Source organism: Diadema antillarum, unplaced genomic scaffold, assembly GCF_040938485.1.
Source record: "Diadema antillarum isolate AM-2024a unplaced genomic scaffold, OU_Dant_1.0 seq00000550_RagTag, whole genome shotgun sequence".
In the NCBI taxonomy this organism is placed as follows: domain Eukaryota; kingdom Metazoa; phylum Echinodermata; class Echinoidea; order Diadematoida; family Diadematidae; genus Diadema; species Diadema antillarum.
This window is the reverse complement of record NW_027271495.1, coordinates 2,075,774-2,089,313: the sequence shown is the minus strand read 5'-3', so window position 1 is coordinate 2,089,313 and position 13,540 is coordinate 2,075,774. Positions and strand designations below refer to the sequence as shown.

The window sequence follows — 13,540 nt, the reverse complement described above, 5'->3', positions numbered from 1 at the left end:
CACACATACACACACACACACATACACACACACACACACACACACAACACACGCATTGTTATGAGATACTACAGCTGGTATTATCCGAATACATTTGCGTGTATATATTTTCATCTGCATAATGAGAAGACATCTCTTACCATAGAAACACCAGTATAAAGCGCCATATAAATGCACTTATTGTTGTTATTATTACCACGTTACTATCCTTGATTTTATTACGCCTGTTTCCAATCAAAAGTGATGAGGTTGAATACTTCAATAAACTGAATTCTTGCAGCTACTGTCTTATTTACTCTCCAGTCATGAATGATTTCGTGTGTAATTTCTCCATCAACAACAGCAGCATGCAGCACTACAGATAAGAGGGAGTAAAATCATTGTGACGTTGTGACTGACGTACAGATGTCCGAATGACATCACCATCACGTAATTGTGATGTGATTTCCATGCTGCTCCTGATTTTTTTTTTTTCATGACATGTATCACACTTCTATTATTTGGACACAGAAGACAGCATCATAGGATTGTCATATGATTTTGACCAAAAAAAAGAAGCACAATGCAAAGGTAGACTATGTGAAACTACCCGTGTGTCTGTTTGGACATCCACAATGGACAATTACAGACAGTAAATTTATGGAAATTGTATGGCCTTTTGATGTGTTATCTTTTATCTTTCTTAAAGTTAATAACTGAAATGCTTACTTTTGATTCAAAAGTACTCAGACGACACAAGAAAGTCTTGTCTTGGAGATGATCCGTCTACTAGGGAAGCCTTTCGGCCGTACGGCTGATCATAGTGATAGCCAGAACGATTAATGCCTACCTGTCGTGCTCTGGGTCTGTGATTATAGGAAATGGCCTCTAGTGCGTAGGCCTGCCGGGGACTCACTGCAAGGTTCAAGCCAGTCAGCTGCAGAGGGTGCGCGTACGAAGGGAGTCCACTTCTGGAGTAGGTACCGAAGGGATCTTGTCTTGAATCACCGTTTGGCTTTTTTCCTGTCACGGCCCGCGGGAGCTGCAATGGCAGTTTGTTGCTGTAATAGACTGTGTAGGGGTTTCGGCTTATATCACTACTTGCCTTGTTCCCTCTTATATCTTGCGGGAATGACGATGGCCCTTTGCCGTAATGGGCTGTATAGGGGTTGCGGCTTAGATCACCATTCGGCTTGCTCCCTTTAAGAGCCAACGGACTTGATGACGGTTTCTTGCTGTAATAGACTGTGTTGGGGTTTGAACTTATATAACCGTTTGCTTCTTTTCCTCTCAGAGGAAGCGGGATTGGTGATGGTCCCTTGTTGTAATGGACTGTGGAGTCTCGCCGTATATCACCATTTTGTCTGTTCCCTTGCAGTGGTTTTGGTATAGGCGACAGGCCATTGGAGGAGTAGACATCGTGTAGGTTTCGGCCTTGGTGACCATTCAGTTTGTTCCCTTTCGAAGATTTGTTGGCGAATTTTTCAGGACGGGAAGACTGTGTTGCAGGATATGAATAATAATGTTACTTTGATTTTTTGTTACTTTGCGAATTACTTGGCATCGGTATAGGGAAAATTATTTTTAGTCTGTTTGTTCGTTTGTGTATCTATTCTATTTTTAAAGCAGTACAGTCGAAAAATTGTAAAAGGTGTTATACTTTTAAATGTCATGGGATTCATCAAACTGTATGAACCTTTATATGCATGGTAATCACTGGTAATAGGTCTTGACATGAATCAATCTACCACATCCAGCTTGTAGTCTATGGGTGATAGTAGAAATATAGTTAGACGAATGTGCAACCATAGCTGACGTAATGTGAGCTGAATTTGTTTCTAAGTATTGCAAGTTGTAACCATGGGGATAATACAACAACATAGTTATGACTATATATAGCCAAGTAACCAGTGAGGAGAAGAATAAAGTGCCTCCCCTAAAGAGCCTACCGACCATGCCGACTCAACTGCGTCTACCATATTTGTCAGAGATCGCGACTTTTTATCTAATCCACTGGACCACAGAAGTTCCTTTAATCTACAGACACGGACAGCGAAACTATAATATAGTCAGACTTACATATCGTTTGGTATAGAGTCCATAAGCTGCCAGAAAACGCGTAGAGGTATAAGGGTTGAACTCTCCAGGTTTCCCCTGTCCTCCGGGGATACCATCTGCTCTGTCACGTGGGTCACGCCATGTGGTTACCATCCTCTCTGCGGGGAACCATGGAAGCTTCATGTTCTTGCGTCTGGTCTTTCTAATCACCAGTACGGTCAAAACGAGGGCGAATCCCAAAACCAACAAGGCCAGCACAGGTAAAAGTATGGCTAAAAGCAGTAACGTTGTGATATTTGTGGGATCCGCTGAAGAACACGTTGGACCGGAGTATCCACTTTGGCAGCTATGAAGACAATAGTTTCAGAAAACCATCCACGCTTTAAATGTCATTTTACCCAGCAATACCTTTGTGATTTAAATACATGCAGAAATATTAGAAAGATAAAAATTGAGGAAAATTGGAAAATTCATTAAGAACTTAAGCACTGTCAAAGGTTTGGTTAAATCTGTATAAAATGCTGTTCGTCTGACAAGGAGACTACAACAGCTTGTGATCTCACAGTATAAATTGAACGACATAATGTTGTAGAGGTTCTATATATTCTGAAGATATGTTCAGAATATATAGAATCCCTTCAAGTCATTTCTCTATCATACAGCGTCCTTTCATATCCTATGATGATATTGATAATCATGAAAAGAATGAATATAAAATTGTATTTTATTTAAGAACCTACGTTTTCACGTATTGATTGCTACGTATACCTTAGCTCCTATTATTATACTCATTTATAAAGCTAGGATATTTCTGCGATTATATCTCTATTACCTTGTTCTTTCTTAGATCACTTTTTTCCCCACCCCCTCGACATACTTCTGACGAGATCGCTGTCTCTGTCGAACGTTTTTTTCCCTTTTCTGTTCTGTCCTGTTCTTTTACTGTTATGTTAGTTTTGTCTCATAGCCAATTCTCCTTTGTACTGTTACTCTTATTTCAGTCCCGTTTCATGTTTATTTGTGTGTATACCTGCTTGTTTTTGTTGATCTCTCTTTCTAGTGGGCTTTCAGACTTTTCTTTGCTCTCAACTGATGTTTTTCCTCTGAGGGGCCCCACATCCTACAAGTTTGTCTTTTCAGAGGGTCCCTCCATTTTTCGAATTTTGCATACTGTTTACTTACTTCTCATCACTTGAGTTTTATGATAATGTATAATTATCGTTAGGTGCTACAATCATTGTACATGTACATATTTTTCATCCTACATAGTTTTATGCACCTTATTTTCTCTTACCCAAAAAAGTGATGTCTATATGTTCTTGTCGAAAAATGACATAAAACATTGATTGAAACATTGTATTAGAAATGTTTTCCTTGCATTGTGCTGACCACATATAATCACGTCTCAGTAGTCATGTCTTCTTATGTCTTCTGTTGAATAATGAAACAATAATAGTGAATTTTAATAACTGATTTGATGTTGAAATACACCGGTACTATTGCTTCATTCTGTCACCAATTGTCTCATGAAATTATCAATAATGAAAAAGAAACCCATCTGTGATTGTGCTAGACATTCTTCGCTCCTTCTTTTTTTTTTGCCTGTTGTTTTCTTCTCTTGACGTATGGTCTTGACTCTTTGTGAACAAAGATTTACCTGTACACTAACAGGCTCTGTCCTTTCTCACCTGCATGTTAAGACACCACTGTTGTCAGCGACACATGTACCATTGATGCAGTTGTCTGTGGAACACGCCGGTTGACCGCCGGTTAGATCTGCATGAAGACAAAGATTGACATTATGTGTGTATAATAGCTAGGGTGACGGGGTAGAGGCTTGAAATTATTTATATTATCATATATGTCAAAAGATTCGTGACCGGTGCCCGTGCCCGAGGTAAAGATGACAGCAAGTGTAGTTGAACACACTGTTCACATCGGCGTTACAGCAAAACATATAAAGTGATTACAGTGAGGTAATGACAAAACCCAATCTTAGTTGCGTGAATGGGAAAATCAAACGAGAACTAGGATCATAATATCTTTATTTCATTTTATTTTATGTTTGCTTTTGTGTTCTAGTGTCGGACTCGTGGGCTGCATGACACGTGAGTGTCGAACTCGTGGCATACACGCATGTATAGTAAGCAAAATTATCAAAACGTCTAGCTCAATTTGGCCGAAGCAAGTGTAAACATAAAGTGGGCCGAGGAAAGTCTGGCAATATCGATATGACTAAGACCGTCCGTTCCCCTATTGGATTCCACCAATAGTACGAGACGAAGCAAACCTTTCGAAGTGTCAAAAGATGGCAAGCTAGTGTCTAACCTGTGACGCTAACAGAAGTGACACCGTCGATTGAGGTAATGGCGGTGTTGAGGCGGTTGCTCAAATCTGCTGAAACGACTGATGCATCGTGTTGTACAGTAAGGCGCAGAGTTGTCCGAATTGTGGAGTTGTCATCTGATGTCTCAGCTGACTGCACGGTGGAGTTGGCCGACACAACTTCCGTGAGGTTTGTCACAGCACTCTCGATCTAGAGAAGCAGGCAGAGAAGCAAAGTCATGGATTACGAGTGACTAGTCAAATAAAACGTTACTCTACATCTTTGTCCACATGGACCATAGAAGCAGGATTGGACAGGGGATGGGGTAGGAGCTTCCACGGGGTTCGAATAGGAGGAGATTCGGCATATAAGTTTGCAGGTATATATCCCTTAATCATATACTACACAAAACGCACACCCACAAACATATACAGAGACACTCACAAAAGATATCAACGAATTTGAATTTTGACCCTATAAAACTGAAGAGCCATGAGGACGGCAAATTATGGTTATATTTTGTGAAACGAAGCCATACATACATCGGGTTTTTATGATGTCATACAGATTTTGGTGCTCTGATGAATTTTAGGATTTTCCAAAAGATGGCCAGTTGCTTAACAATTACGATATGAATGGAAGCCAAAGAGTTTGAAATAAGCATATCTTGACACATTACACCAGCTGGTCAAGATTATCATATCAACACATGAACATTGCTGTTTGTCATGAACATAAATCAGTAACTCTGACAGTCTTTAGGTCATAAAACAATCATATTAACGTGCGTAATAAGAAACAGTGATAGGTAAATAATGTGTACAGAAGTATTATGTCTCCAAATTTTGGTAAACTCCATTATGTGCCACCCTGAGCAGATAGAATCCATCACCCAATTCTGAATGTAATAAAAAAAGCATGATCTAAGAAAACTGAAGAAAGAAATTTACCTAAATTGATTTTACTTGATAACAATGTTGAACTTGTCCTATCCCCTCCCGAAGCCGTAACTGATCCTTGCGTCAACGTGAATCTCCGTAACATGTCAAAAAATGTGTACCTTGTCTCATGTCACAGAAAAGTGTCGATAATGTTTACAAACTGAAGATTTTCCTTTAAACTTTAGTCACAGTGTCTCACCAATCTCTTTAGATTTGTAGAAGACTTAATCAATGTTTGAGGGAATTCCCCTTTTACAGGAATCATCGCTATAAAATCTACTGCCAATGACGGCTCGGCTCCCTCGACTGCTAAAAAAACAGTAGGGGTAGCATCACATTGATATGCCATCTAACTACCAGAAGTGAGTTATTTCGTTGCACAATTCAATTTATTGATGTAAAAGGGCGGATAACAATGATGAAGGTATTGTAGTCTAACCTGTCTTTGGAGTTCAACGACGTTTGGATGGTTGTTGGGGAGCGTAGCGCGTCTTCGTCTTTTCCTTTGCACATTGTTCCGAGATTCGACTATCACGCTGAATTCACTTGTTAAGGAATTTTGTATAACACCTGCATATCAATATTTAAAATAGCGCTCAAGTTTGGCACATACGAATCATTATCAAGAACGTATTCAATATGAGCAGAATCAAGGAGTGTTTATCGCTTGTTTATTTTCCTGCCTGTTTGTTGGTCTGTGGCTGATTTGTTGGTATTCAGTGCCTCCGCTGTTGTTGCTGCAGTTGTTTGTGCTCGTTACATTCATTGTGTGGGTACATTGTAGGCCATATATTGCCATGTGAATATATATCACACTAGTTTTATGCTATAATCATGATATTATACAATATTGTATGATATATATATATATATATATATATATATATTATAGCCGTACTTTCACAAAAGGAAGCAAATGACAGATGGAACATTGTACATGTAGTTTTGTAGCAAATGGGGAAAACGTGTTTTTCTCTCAGCTCCCCCTTTTTTTAAGTTTTATACTACATACATAATACAATGTTGTTTCAAACTTAACTTTGAGGAAATTTGGAAGTGACATTTTAACAAACCTTGAGTCACTGTTGATTTTATTGTTGGCGTCGGATCTGTTGTAATCCCCTTTGTTGTTTCTGCTGTTGTTGCACTTGTTGCCTCTGTTGTTGCCTCTGTTACCTCTGTCGTTGCCTTTGTTGTTTCCGCTGTTGTTCCATCAGTTGTTGTCTTTGTTGTTGCCTCTGTCGTTATCTCCGTCGTTTCCGCGGTTGTTGCCTCTGCTACCTCTGTCGTTGCCTTTGTTGTTTCGGCTGTTGTTACATCAGTTGTTGTCTCTGTTGTTGCCTTTGTCGTTGCCTCTGTCGTTAGCTCCGTTGTTTCCGCTGTTGTTGTATATACTCCTGTCGTTGCCTTTGTTGTTTCTACTGTTGTTGCTTCTGTTACTTCTGTCGTTGCCTGTGTTGTTTTTGCTGTTGTTTTATCTGTTGTTGATTCTGTGGTTAGCTTCGTCGTTTCCGCTGTTATTACCTCCTCTGTTACCATAGTCGTTGCCTTTGTTGTTTGTTCTGATGTTGCCTCAGTTGTTGCCTCTGTTGATGCCTGTGTTGATGTCTGTGTTGTTGGCTGCGTTGATGCCTCTGTCGTTGCTTTACTTGTTGTCTCTGCTTCTGTGGATTTGTTGCAGAGGTACATTTCAGATTATTTCAGAGATGTCAGCAAAATAATAATAATAATAATAATAGTAATCATACGAGCCATTATCCATTTTTGAGAAGTTACATGAAAAGAAGAGCTAAGGTGTTATGTCAGCGAATTTGATTTCTTTTTAACTTGCACTTCATTAATCTCGTGTTTGATACATTGACTGACATTTGATAAAGTTACGCCAAGTAGGAGACGGCGCTATTTCGAATGTGCACAGTTTGTCAAGACTTTGGAACTTGGAACTTCGGCACTCAGTAAATCCCTCCATGTGGAGAAAATCGAAGGATATCTACAAGAGAGCAATCGTTGATATTTCGTGAATGGTGTTCGGCGGTATCAACGAATTGCTTCTGGAGGGAAATATTCAGTGTTTTGGACTGTGTGAATTTGGCAAATTTCCAACATACATGACTGTCTGTCTGTCTGTGTGCGTATGCGTGTACGTGTGGTTAGCATGTCCGTGTTTTGTTTATTAATGATCATTGTGAAATGGTTAAATTTTCTACCTGTACAACTTTACGGCTTATTTTGATTTGTTTTGTGGGGTTTTGTGGGGTTTTTTATGATGTGTACAGTCACTCCACAGTCTTCTGACATAGTAATAAAGCATCCTACCCAATGCCACTTCGGTCGACGTGGGTTCTGCCACGGTTGTTTGCCTGGTGGATGTGGCGTCTGTCGTAGACACCGATACCGTTGTTGCTACCTGTGGCTCATCTGTTCTTGCTGTATTATTAGTTATTGTAGGTTGGACATTAAAAAAAAAAAACTTAGCTGTGAATACCTGAGATACATAGTCTATAAAAATGGAATAAGAATGACACTATGAGACTGAAAAAAAGACATTTAACCACTGAGTTTGGAGTCAATGCCACTAATTTACCAATAAAGTCTGCGTTTATCTGGTTGACACAGCAGCATAACAGCTATCGATACCAAATGAGAATTGCGTGTTGTATTTATTGCATGTGTGTGTATGTGTGTAAATGAGAGAGCCTCTATAACGACGCAACGTCCCGACTTTTTACCACATGTATATATACATTCACTAGAAAATCATTTCAGACGTAAATATAGGAACCTATATACCAAGGGTCTCTATCACTGTTGTTTGAACGTTGAATATGGCGTCTGTCATGGGCAGGGCCGTTGTTGTCTCAGTTGTACCTAGCTGCTTCAAACATTCGATATTATGCCATGCCATAATATGCTTTGTCGTACATTCATGAGAACATCATTATCCTATCGTTGCAATGAATGATGTAGACTCCAATGGACGGATATAGACAATTTAGTCTATACAACAATTCTCCTATCTGGTCTGTTGTAGACAACATCGCACAACTTACAAATAAGCATTGAAAACAAAAATTATGCCAGGCATTGCTTTGTCGTAGACACATGAGCAGCGATATCCACCATATCATAGCAATGACGAACTTAGACTCCAATGTGACGTTTGTTGTAGATACTGACGGGTTCACAACATTCGAACTTTTGTAACGTGTGAATGCACTCAACAATCCTTTACCCATAGTCATAGGCAAAGTGGGTTCCACTGTTTGCATGTTCGACGTGGCGGCTATTGTCGTTGGTGGCTCAGCTGTTCCTGCTGTATCAGTTGCAATTGAACATTACACATTATGACATGAGTTGCTTGTTTGTTGTAGCTATAAACCGTAAGCCGCATCAATTATCCTGTCGTTGTAGTAGAGGATTTAGATTAGAGGAGGGGGGGGGGAGGTATATAAAATTACGTGTGTACAACCATGAAAAACAGGGGGCATTTCATGAAGTATTTTGTCCGACGAAGTTGTCGGACAAATTTTCTATCAGCCAATCAGATGCAAGGATTTCAGCAGCTTGTAAACAGTTTGTCAGAAAAATATTCGACCAAAATACTTCGTGAAATGCCCCCAGGTCTCCTAGTAGTATATGCGGGTTTGAATTGACTTGTAACTTCTGCGTTTTTGTAATATTTGACCATACAAATTACATGTTGACACTTTTATGACATACTGTTTGCGCCTTGTTGTCTTTCTCTTTATCTTATTGATCATTTTTTTTTCGGGCAGCTTCTTATTGTTCTTACTTGAAATCATATAGGCGTTAATGTTTATCTTTTTTGACCCTTTACGACACTGCATTTTTTTTTAATTTGTTTTCTGTGTGTGTGTGTGTGTGTGTGTGTGTGTATGCGTGTTAATGTGTTTCAATTTGTTTACTGGTCCATTGAGACATCAAGAAACATACCTTGTCCCTCTGTTGTTTGGACAGTCGAAGTCGGGTCCGTTGTAGACTGCGAAGTTGTGTCTATTGTCGTTGACTCATCTGTGTAAAAATATTGAATATTTGTGATTTGGAGCTTTCTACCAGTGTACATCTATAGATGATCTATAAATCTATAAATTTTTCTTGCTTTATGTAATATTTCCACTTTGACAGGTGATCATTCCAATACACACGCACGTACCACACTTTTCCCTCCAAATTTCTCGTCAGTCCTATTCAGGGAGATGATAAGCGGAGCGTTCACTCACAAATAATCATATCAATACAACACTATATCTACACATGCAGTCTGGTAAAACGTACAAACACAATCATGACAATACGACAAATGAATTGTGGCTACAGGTTTAATGATGCTGGTCACATCATACTAAATCTGATTTTATTTCATTCATTTCATTTATTAGATTTTGCTTCTAGAACATGTTTCCCTCTTATAAACAATGGCGGAGAAAATATATAAAAATAAAACATTAAAGATAAATCAGCATATGCTTCTTACAAGATCTGGGAGTAAATTACATGACGATTACAATCGTCAAATCAATGATGAACTGTCTTTGGATTAGGATTTTATATACATGAACATTTTAGACTAAAATTGAGATTATGAATGCATTACTTGATCGCATGCAATCTGCAAAATGCGGGTTGAGAGACCCGAATTTACGTTTTAAACATGAAGAAGTACTATTACTCCATGTATTTGGCACGACGAATGATTAATGAACGAAATCAGTCAATATATCTTAATAGACGCCTTTTTCGTTTTCAAAGAAGAATTACTGGCATGAAACACATTTCTGTTTTCTTAATGTGTCAACATTAAACATCCAGATACCAGGAGTCTTACTGGGTATTTGCTCAGTAGTACCGAATTCTTGCACCTTCGTGATGTATTCTTGCTCTGTTGCGGATTCTTGCTCCATCGTTGCGTATTCTTGTTCTATAGTTCTGTTGTGTTGTTCTGTCGTGTTATATTCTTGTTCTGTTGTGATGTATCTCTGTTGTGTTGTAATGTATGTCTGCTCTAACGTGGTGTATTCGTGTTTTGTTGTGGTGTATTCTTGGTCTGTTGTACTGTATGCCTGCTCTGTTGAGATGTATTCTTGCTCTGTTGTGGTGTAGTCTGGTTCTGTTGTGGTGTATTCTTGCTCTGTTGTGTATTCTTGATCTGTTGTTTTGTATTCTTGCTCTGTTGAGATGAAAGGTTGCTTTGTTGTGATGTATTCGCTCTCTTTTGTGGTGTATTCCTTCTCTGTTGAGATGTATTGTCTCACTGTCCTGGTGTCTGTTTGATGTGTCGTGATGTAGTCTTGCTCTGATGTTATGTCTTCTTGCTTCGTTGTGATGTATTCTTGCTCTCTTGATATGTATTCTTGTTGTGTTGTGGTGTATTGTTGCTCTGCTGTGGTGTATTCTTGCTGTGTTGTTGTGTGTTCTGGCTCTGTTGTGGTGTATTCTTGCTCTGTTGAGATATGTTCTTGTCGTGTTGTGAGGTCTTGTTGCTCTGCTGTGGTGTATTGTGGCTGTATTGTGGCGTATTCTTGCACTGTTGTGGTGTATTCTGATTCTGACGTGATGTATTCTTGCTCTGTTGTAGTGTATTCTTGTTGTGTTGTGGTGTATTTTTGCCCTGTTGTGGTGTATTTTCGCTCTGTTATGATGTGTTGTGACTCAGTTGTGGTATATTGTGGCCTTGTTGTGGTGTATTCTTTCTCTGTTGTGGTGTATTCTTGCTCTGTTGTGGTGTATTGTGGCTCTGTTGTGGTGTATTCTTGCTCTATCGTGTATTCTTGCTTTATTGTGGTGTATTCTGGCTCTGTTGTAGTGTATTCTTGCTCTGTTGAGGTGTATTGTGGCTCTGTTGTGGTGTATTCCTGCTCTGTTGTGGTATATTCTGGCTCTGTTGTGGTGTGTCCTTGCTCTGCTGAGGTGTGTTCTTCTTGTGTTGTGGTGTATTCCTGCTCTGTTGTGGTGTATTCTGGCTCTGTTGTGGTGTATTCTGGCTCTGTTGTAATGTATTCTTGTTCTGTTGTGGTGTATTCTGATGGCATTGTTGTGCTGTCTTCTTGCTCTGTTGAGGTGTGTTTTTGCTCTGTTGAGGTGTGTTCTTGTTGTGTTGTGGTGTATTCCTGCTCTGTTGAGGTGTATTCTGGTGTGGTGTATTCCTTCTCTGATGTGGTGTATTCCTTTTCTGTTGCGGTGTATTCCTTGTCTGTTGTGGTGTATTCTGGCTCTGTTGTGGTGTGTCCTTGCTCTGTTGAGGTGTGTTCTTGTTGTGTTGTGGTGTATTCCTGCTCTGTTGTGGTGTGTTCTTGCTCTGTTGTTGTGTGTTCTTGTTGTGTTGTGGTGTATTCCTGCTCTGTTGTGGTGTGTTCTTGCTCTGTTGAGGTGTATTCTGGCTCTGTTGAGGTGTATTCCTGCTCTGTTGTGGTGTATTCTGGCTCTGTTGTGGTGTATTCTTGCTCTGTTGTAATGTATTCTTGTTCCGTTGTGGTGTATTCTGGCATCGTTGTGGTGTGTTCTTGCTCTGTTGAGGTGTGTTCTTGCTCTGTTGAGATGTGTTCTTGTTGTGTTGTGGTGTATTCCTGCTCTGTTGTGGTGTGTTCTTGCTCCCTTGAGGTGTGTTCTTGTTGTGTTGTGGTGTATTCCTGCTCTGTTGTGGTGTATTCCTGCTCTGTTGTGGTGTATTCTTGCTCTGTTGTAATGTATTCTTGTTCTGTTGTGGTGTATTCTGGCATTGTTGTGGTGTGTTCTTGCTCTGTTGAGGTGTGTTGTTGTTGTGTTGTGGTGTATTCCTGCTCTGTTGTGGTGTAATCTGGCTCAGTTGTGGTGTATGCTTGCTCTGTTGTGGTGTATTCTTGCTCTGTTCTGGTGTATTCTGGCTCTGTTGTGATGTATTCTTGCTCTGTTGTAGTGTATTCTTGTTGTGTTGTCGTGTATTCCTGCTCTGTTGTGGTGTGTTTTGGATCTATTGAGGTGTATTCTTGCTCTGTTGTGTATTCCGGCTCTGTTGTGGTGTATTCCTTCTCTGATGTGGTGTATGCCTTTTCTGTTGCGGTGTATTCCTTGTCTGTTGTGGTGTATTCCGGCCCTGTTGTGTGTCCTTGCTCTGTTGAGGTGTGTTCCTGTTGTGTTGTGGTATATTCCTGCTCTGTTGTGGTGTATTCTTGCTCTGTTGTAATGTATTCTTGTTCTGTTGTGGTGTATTCTGGCATTGTTGTGGTGTGTTCTTGCTCTGTTGAGGTGTGTTCTTGCTCTGTTGAGGTGTGTTCTTGTTGTGTTGTGGTGTATTCCTGCTCTGTTGTGGTGTGTTCTTGCTCTGTTGAGGTGTGTTCTTCTTGTGTTGTGGTGTATTCCTGCTCTGTTGTGGTGTATTCTTGCTCTATTGTAATGTATTCTTGTTCTGTTGTGGTGTATTCTGGCATTGTTGTGGTGTGTTCTTGCTCTGTTGAGGTGTGTTGTTGTTGTGTTGTGGTGTATTCCTGCTCTGTTGTCGTGTAATATGGCTCAGTTGTGGTGTATGCTTGCTCTGTTGTGGTGTATTCTTGCGCTGTTGTGGTGTATTCTGGCTCTGTTGTGATGTATTCTTGCTCTGTTGTTGTGTGTTCTTGCTCTGTTGTAGTGTATTCTTGCTGTGTTGTAGTGTATTCCTGCTCTGTTGTGGTGTGTTTTGGATCTATTGAGGTGTATTCTGGCTCTGTTGTGTATTCTGGCTCTGTTGTGGTGTATTCCTTCTCTGATGTGGTGTATTCCTTTTCTGTTTCGGTGTATTCCTTGTCTGTTGTGGTGTATTCTGGCTCTGTTGTGGTGTGTCCTTGCTCTGTTGAGGTGTGTTCTTGCTCTGTTGAGGTGCGTTCTTGTTGTGCTGTGGTGTATTCCTGCTCTGTTGTGGTGTGTTCTTGCTCCCTTGAGGTGTGTTCTTGTTGTGTTGTGATGTATTCCTGCTCTGTTGTGGTGTAATATGGCTCAGTTGTGCTGTGTGCTTGCTCTGTTGTGGTGTGTTCGAGCTCTGTTGAGGTGTGCTCTTGTCTTGTTGTGGTGTATTCCTGCTCTGTTGGGGTGTAATCTGGCTCTGCTGTGGTGTATTCTTGCTCTGTTGTGGTGTATTCTTGCTCTGTTGTGGTGTATTCTTGCTCTGTTGTGATGTATTCTTGCTCTGTTGTGGTGTATTCTTGCTCTGTTGAGATGTATTCTTGCTCTGTTGTAGTGTATTCTTGTTGTGTTGTGGCGTATTCCT

At 40.1% G+C, this 13,540-nt stretch overlaps 1 protein-coding gene across 1 annotated transcript in view; it reads right to left on the bottom strand.

Annotated features, from left to right (window-relative positions):
- Positions 1 to 91: 91 nt before the first annotated feature.
- Positions 92 to 13,540, bottom strand: part of LOC139734916 (uncharacterized) — a 34,917-nt gene continuing 21,468 nt past the window's right edge. Inside the window, exons 5-12 of the mRNA XM_071645694.1 lie at positions 9,259 to 9,336; positions 7,621 to 7,731; positions 6,378 to 6,968; positions 5,744 to 5,874; positions 4,366 to 4,573; positions 3,726 to 3,813; positions 2,059 to 2,383; positions 92 to 1,477 (exon numbers count right to left, since the gene is read on the bottom strand). Coding sequence (XP_071501795.1) covers positions 716 to 1,477; positions 2,059 to 2,383; positions 3,726 to 3,813; positions 4,366 to 4,573; positions 5,744 to 5,874; positions 6,378 to 6,968; positions 7,621 to 7,731; positions 9,259 to 9,336 — 2,294 coding nt within the window. The 3' untranslated portion in view covers positions 92 to 715. The remainder of the gene's footprint in view (positions 1,478 to 2,058; positions 2,384 to 3,725; positions 3,814 to 4,365; positions 4,574 to 5,743; positions 5,875 to 6,377; positions 6,969 to 7,620; positions 7,732 to 9,258; positions 9,337 to 13,540) is intronic.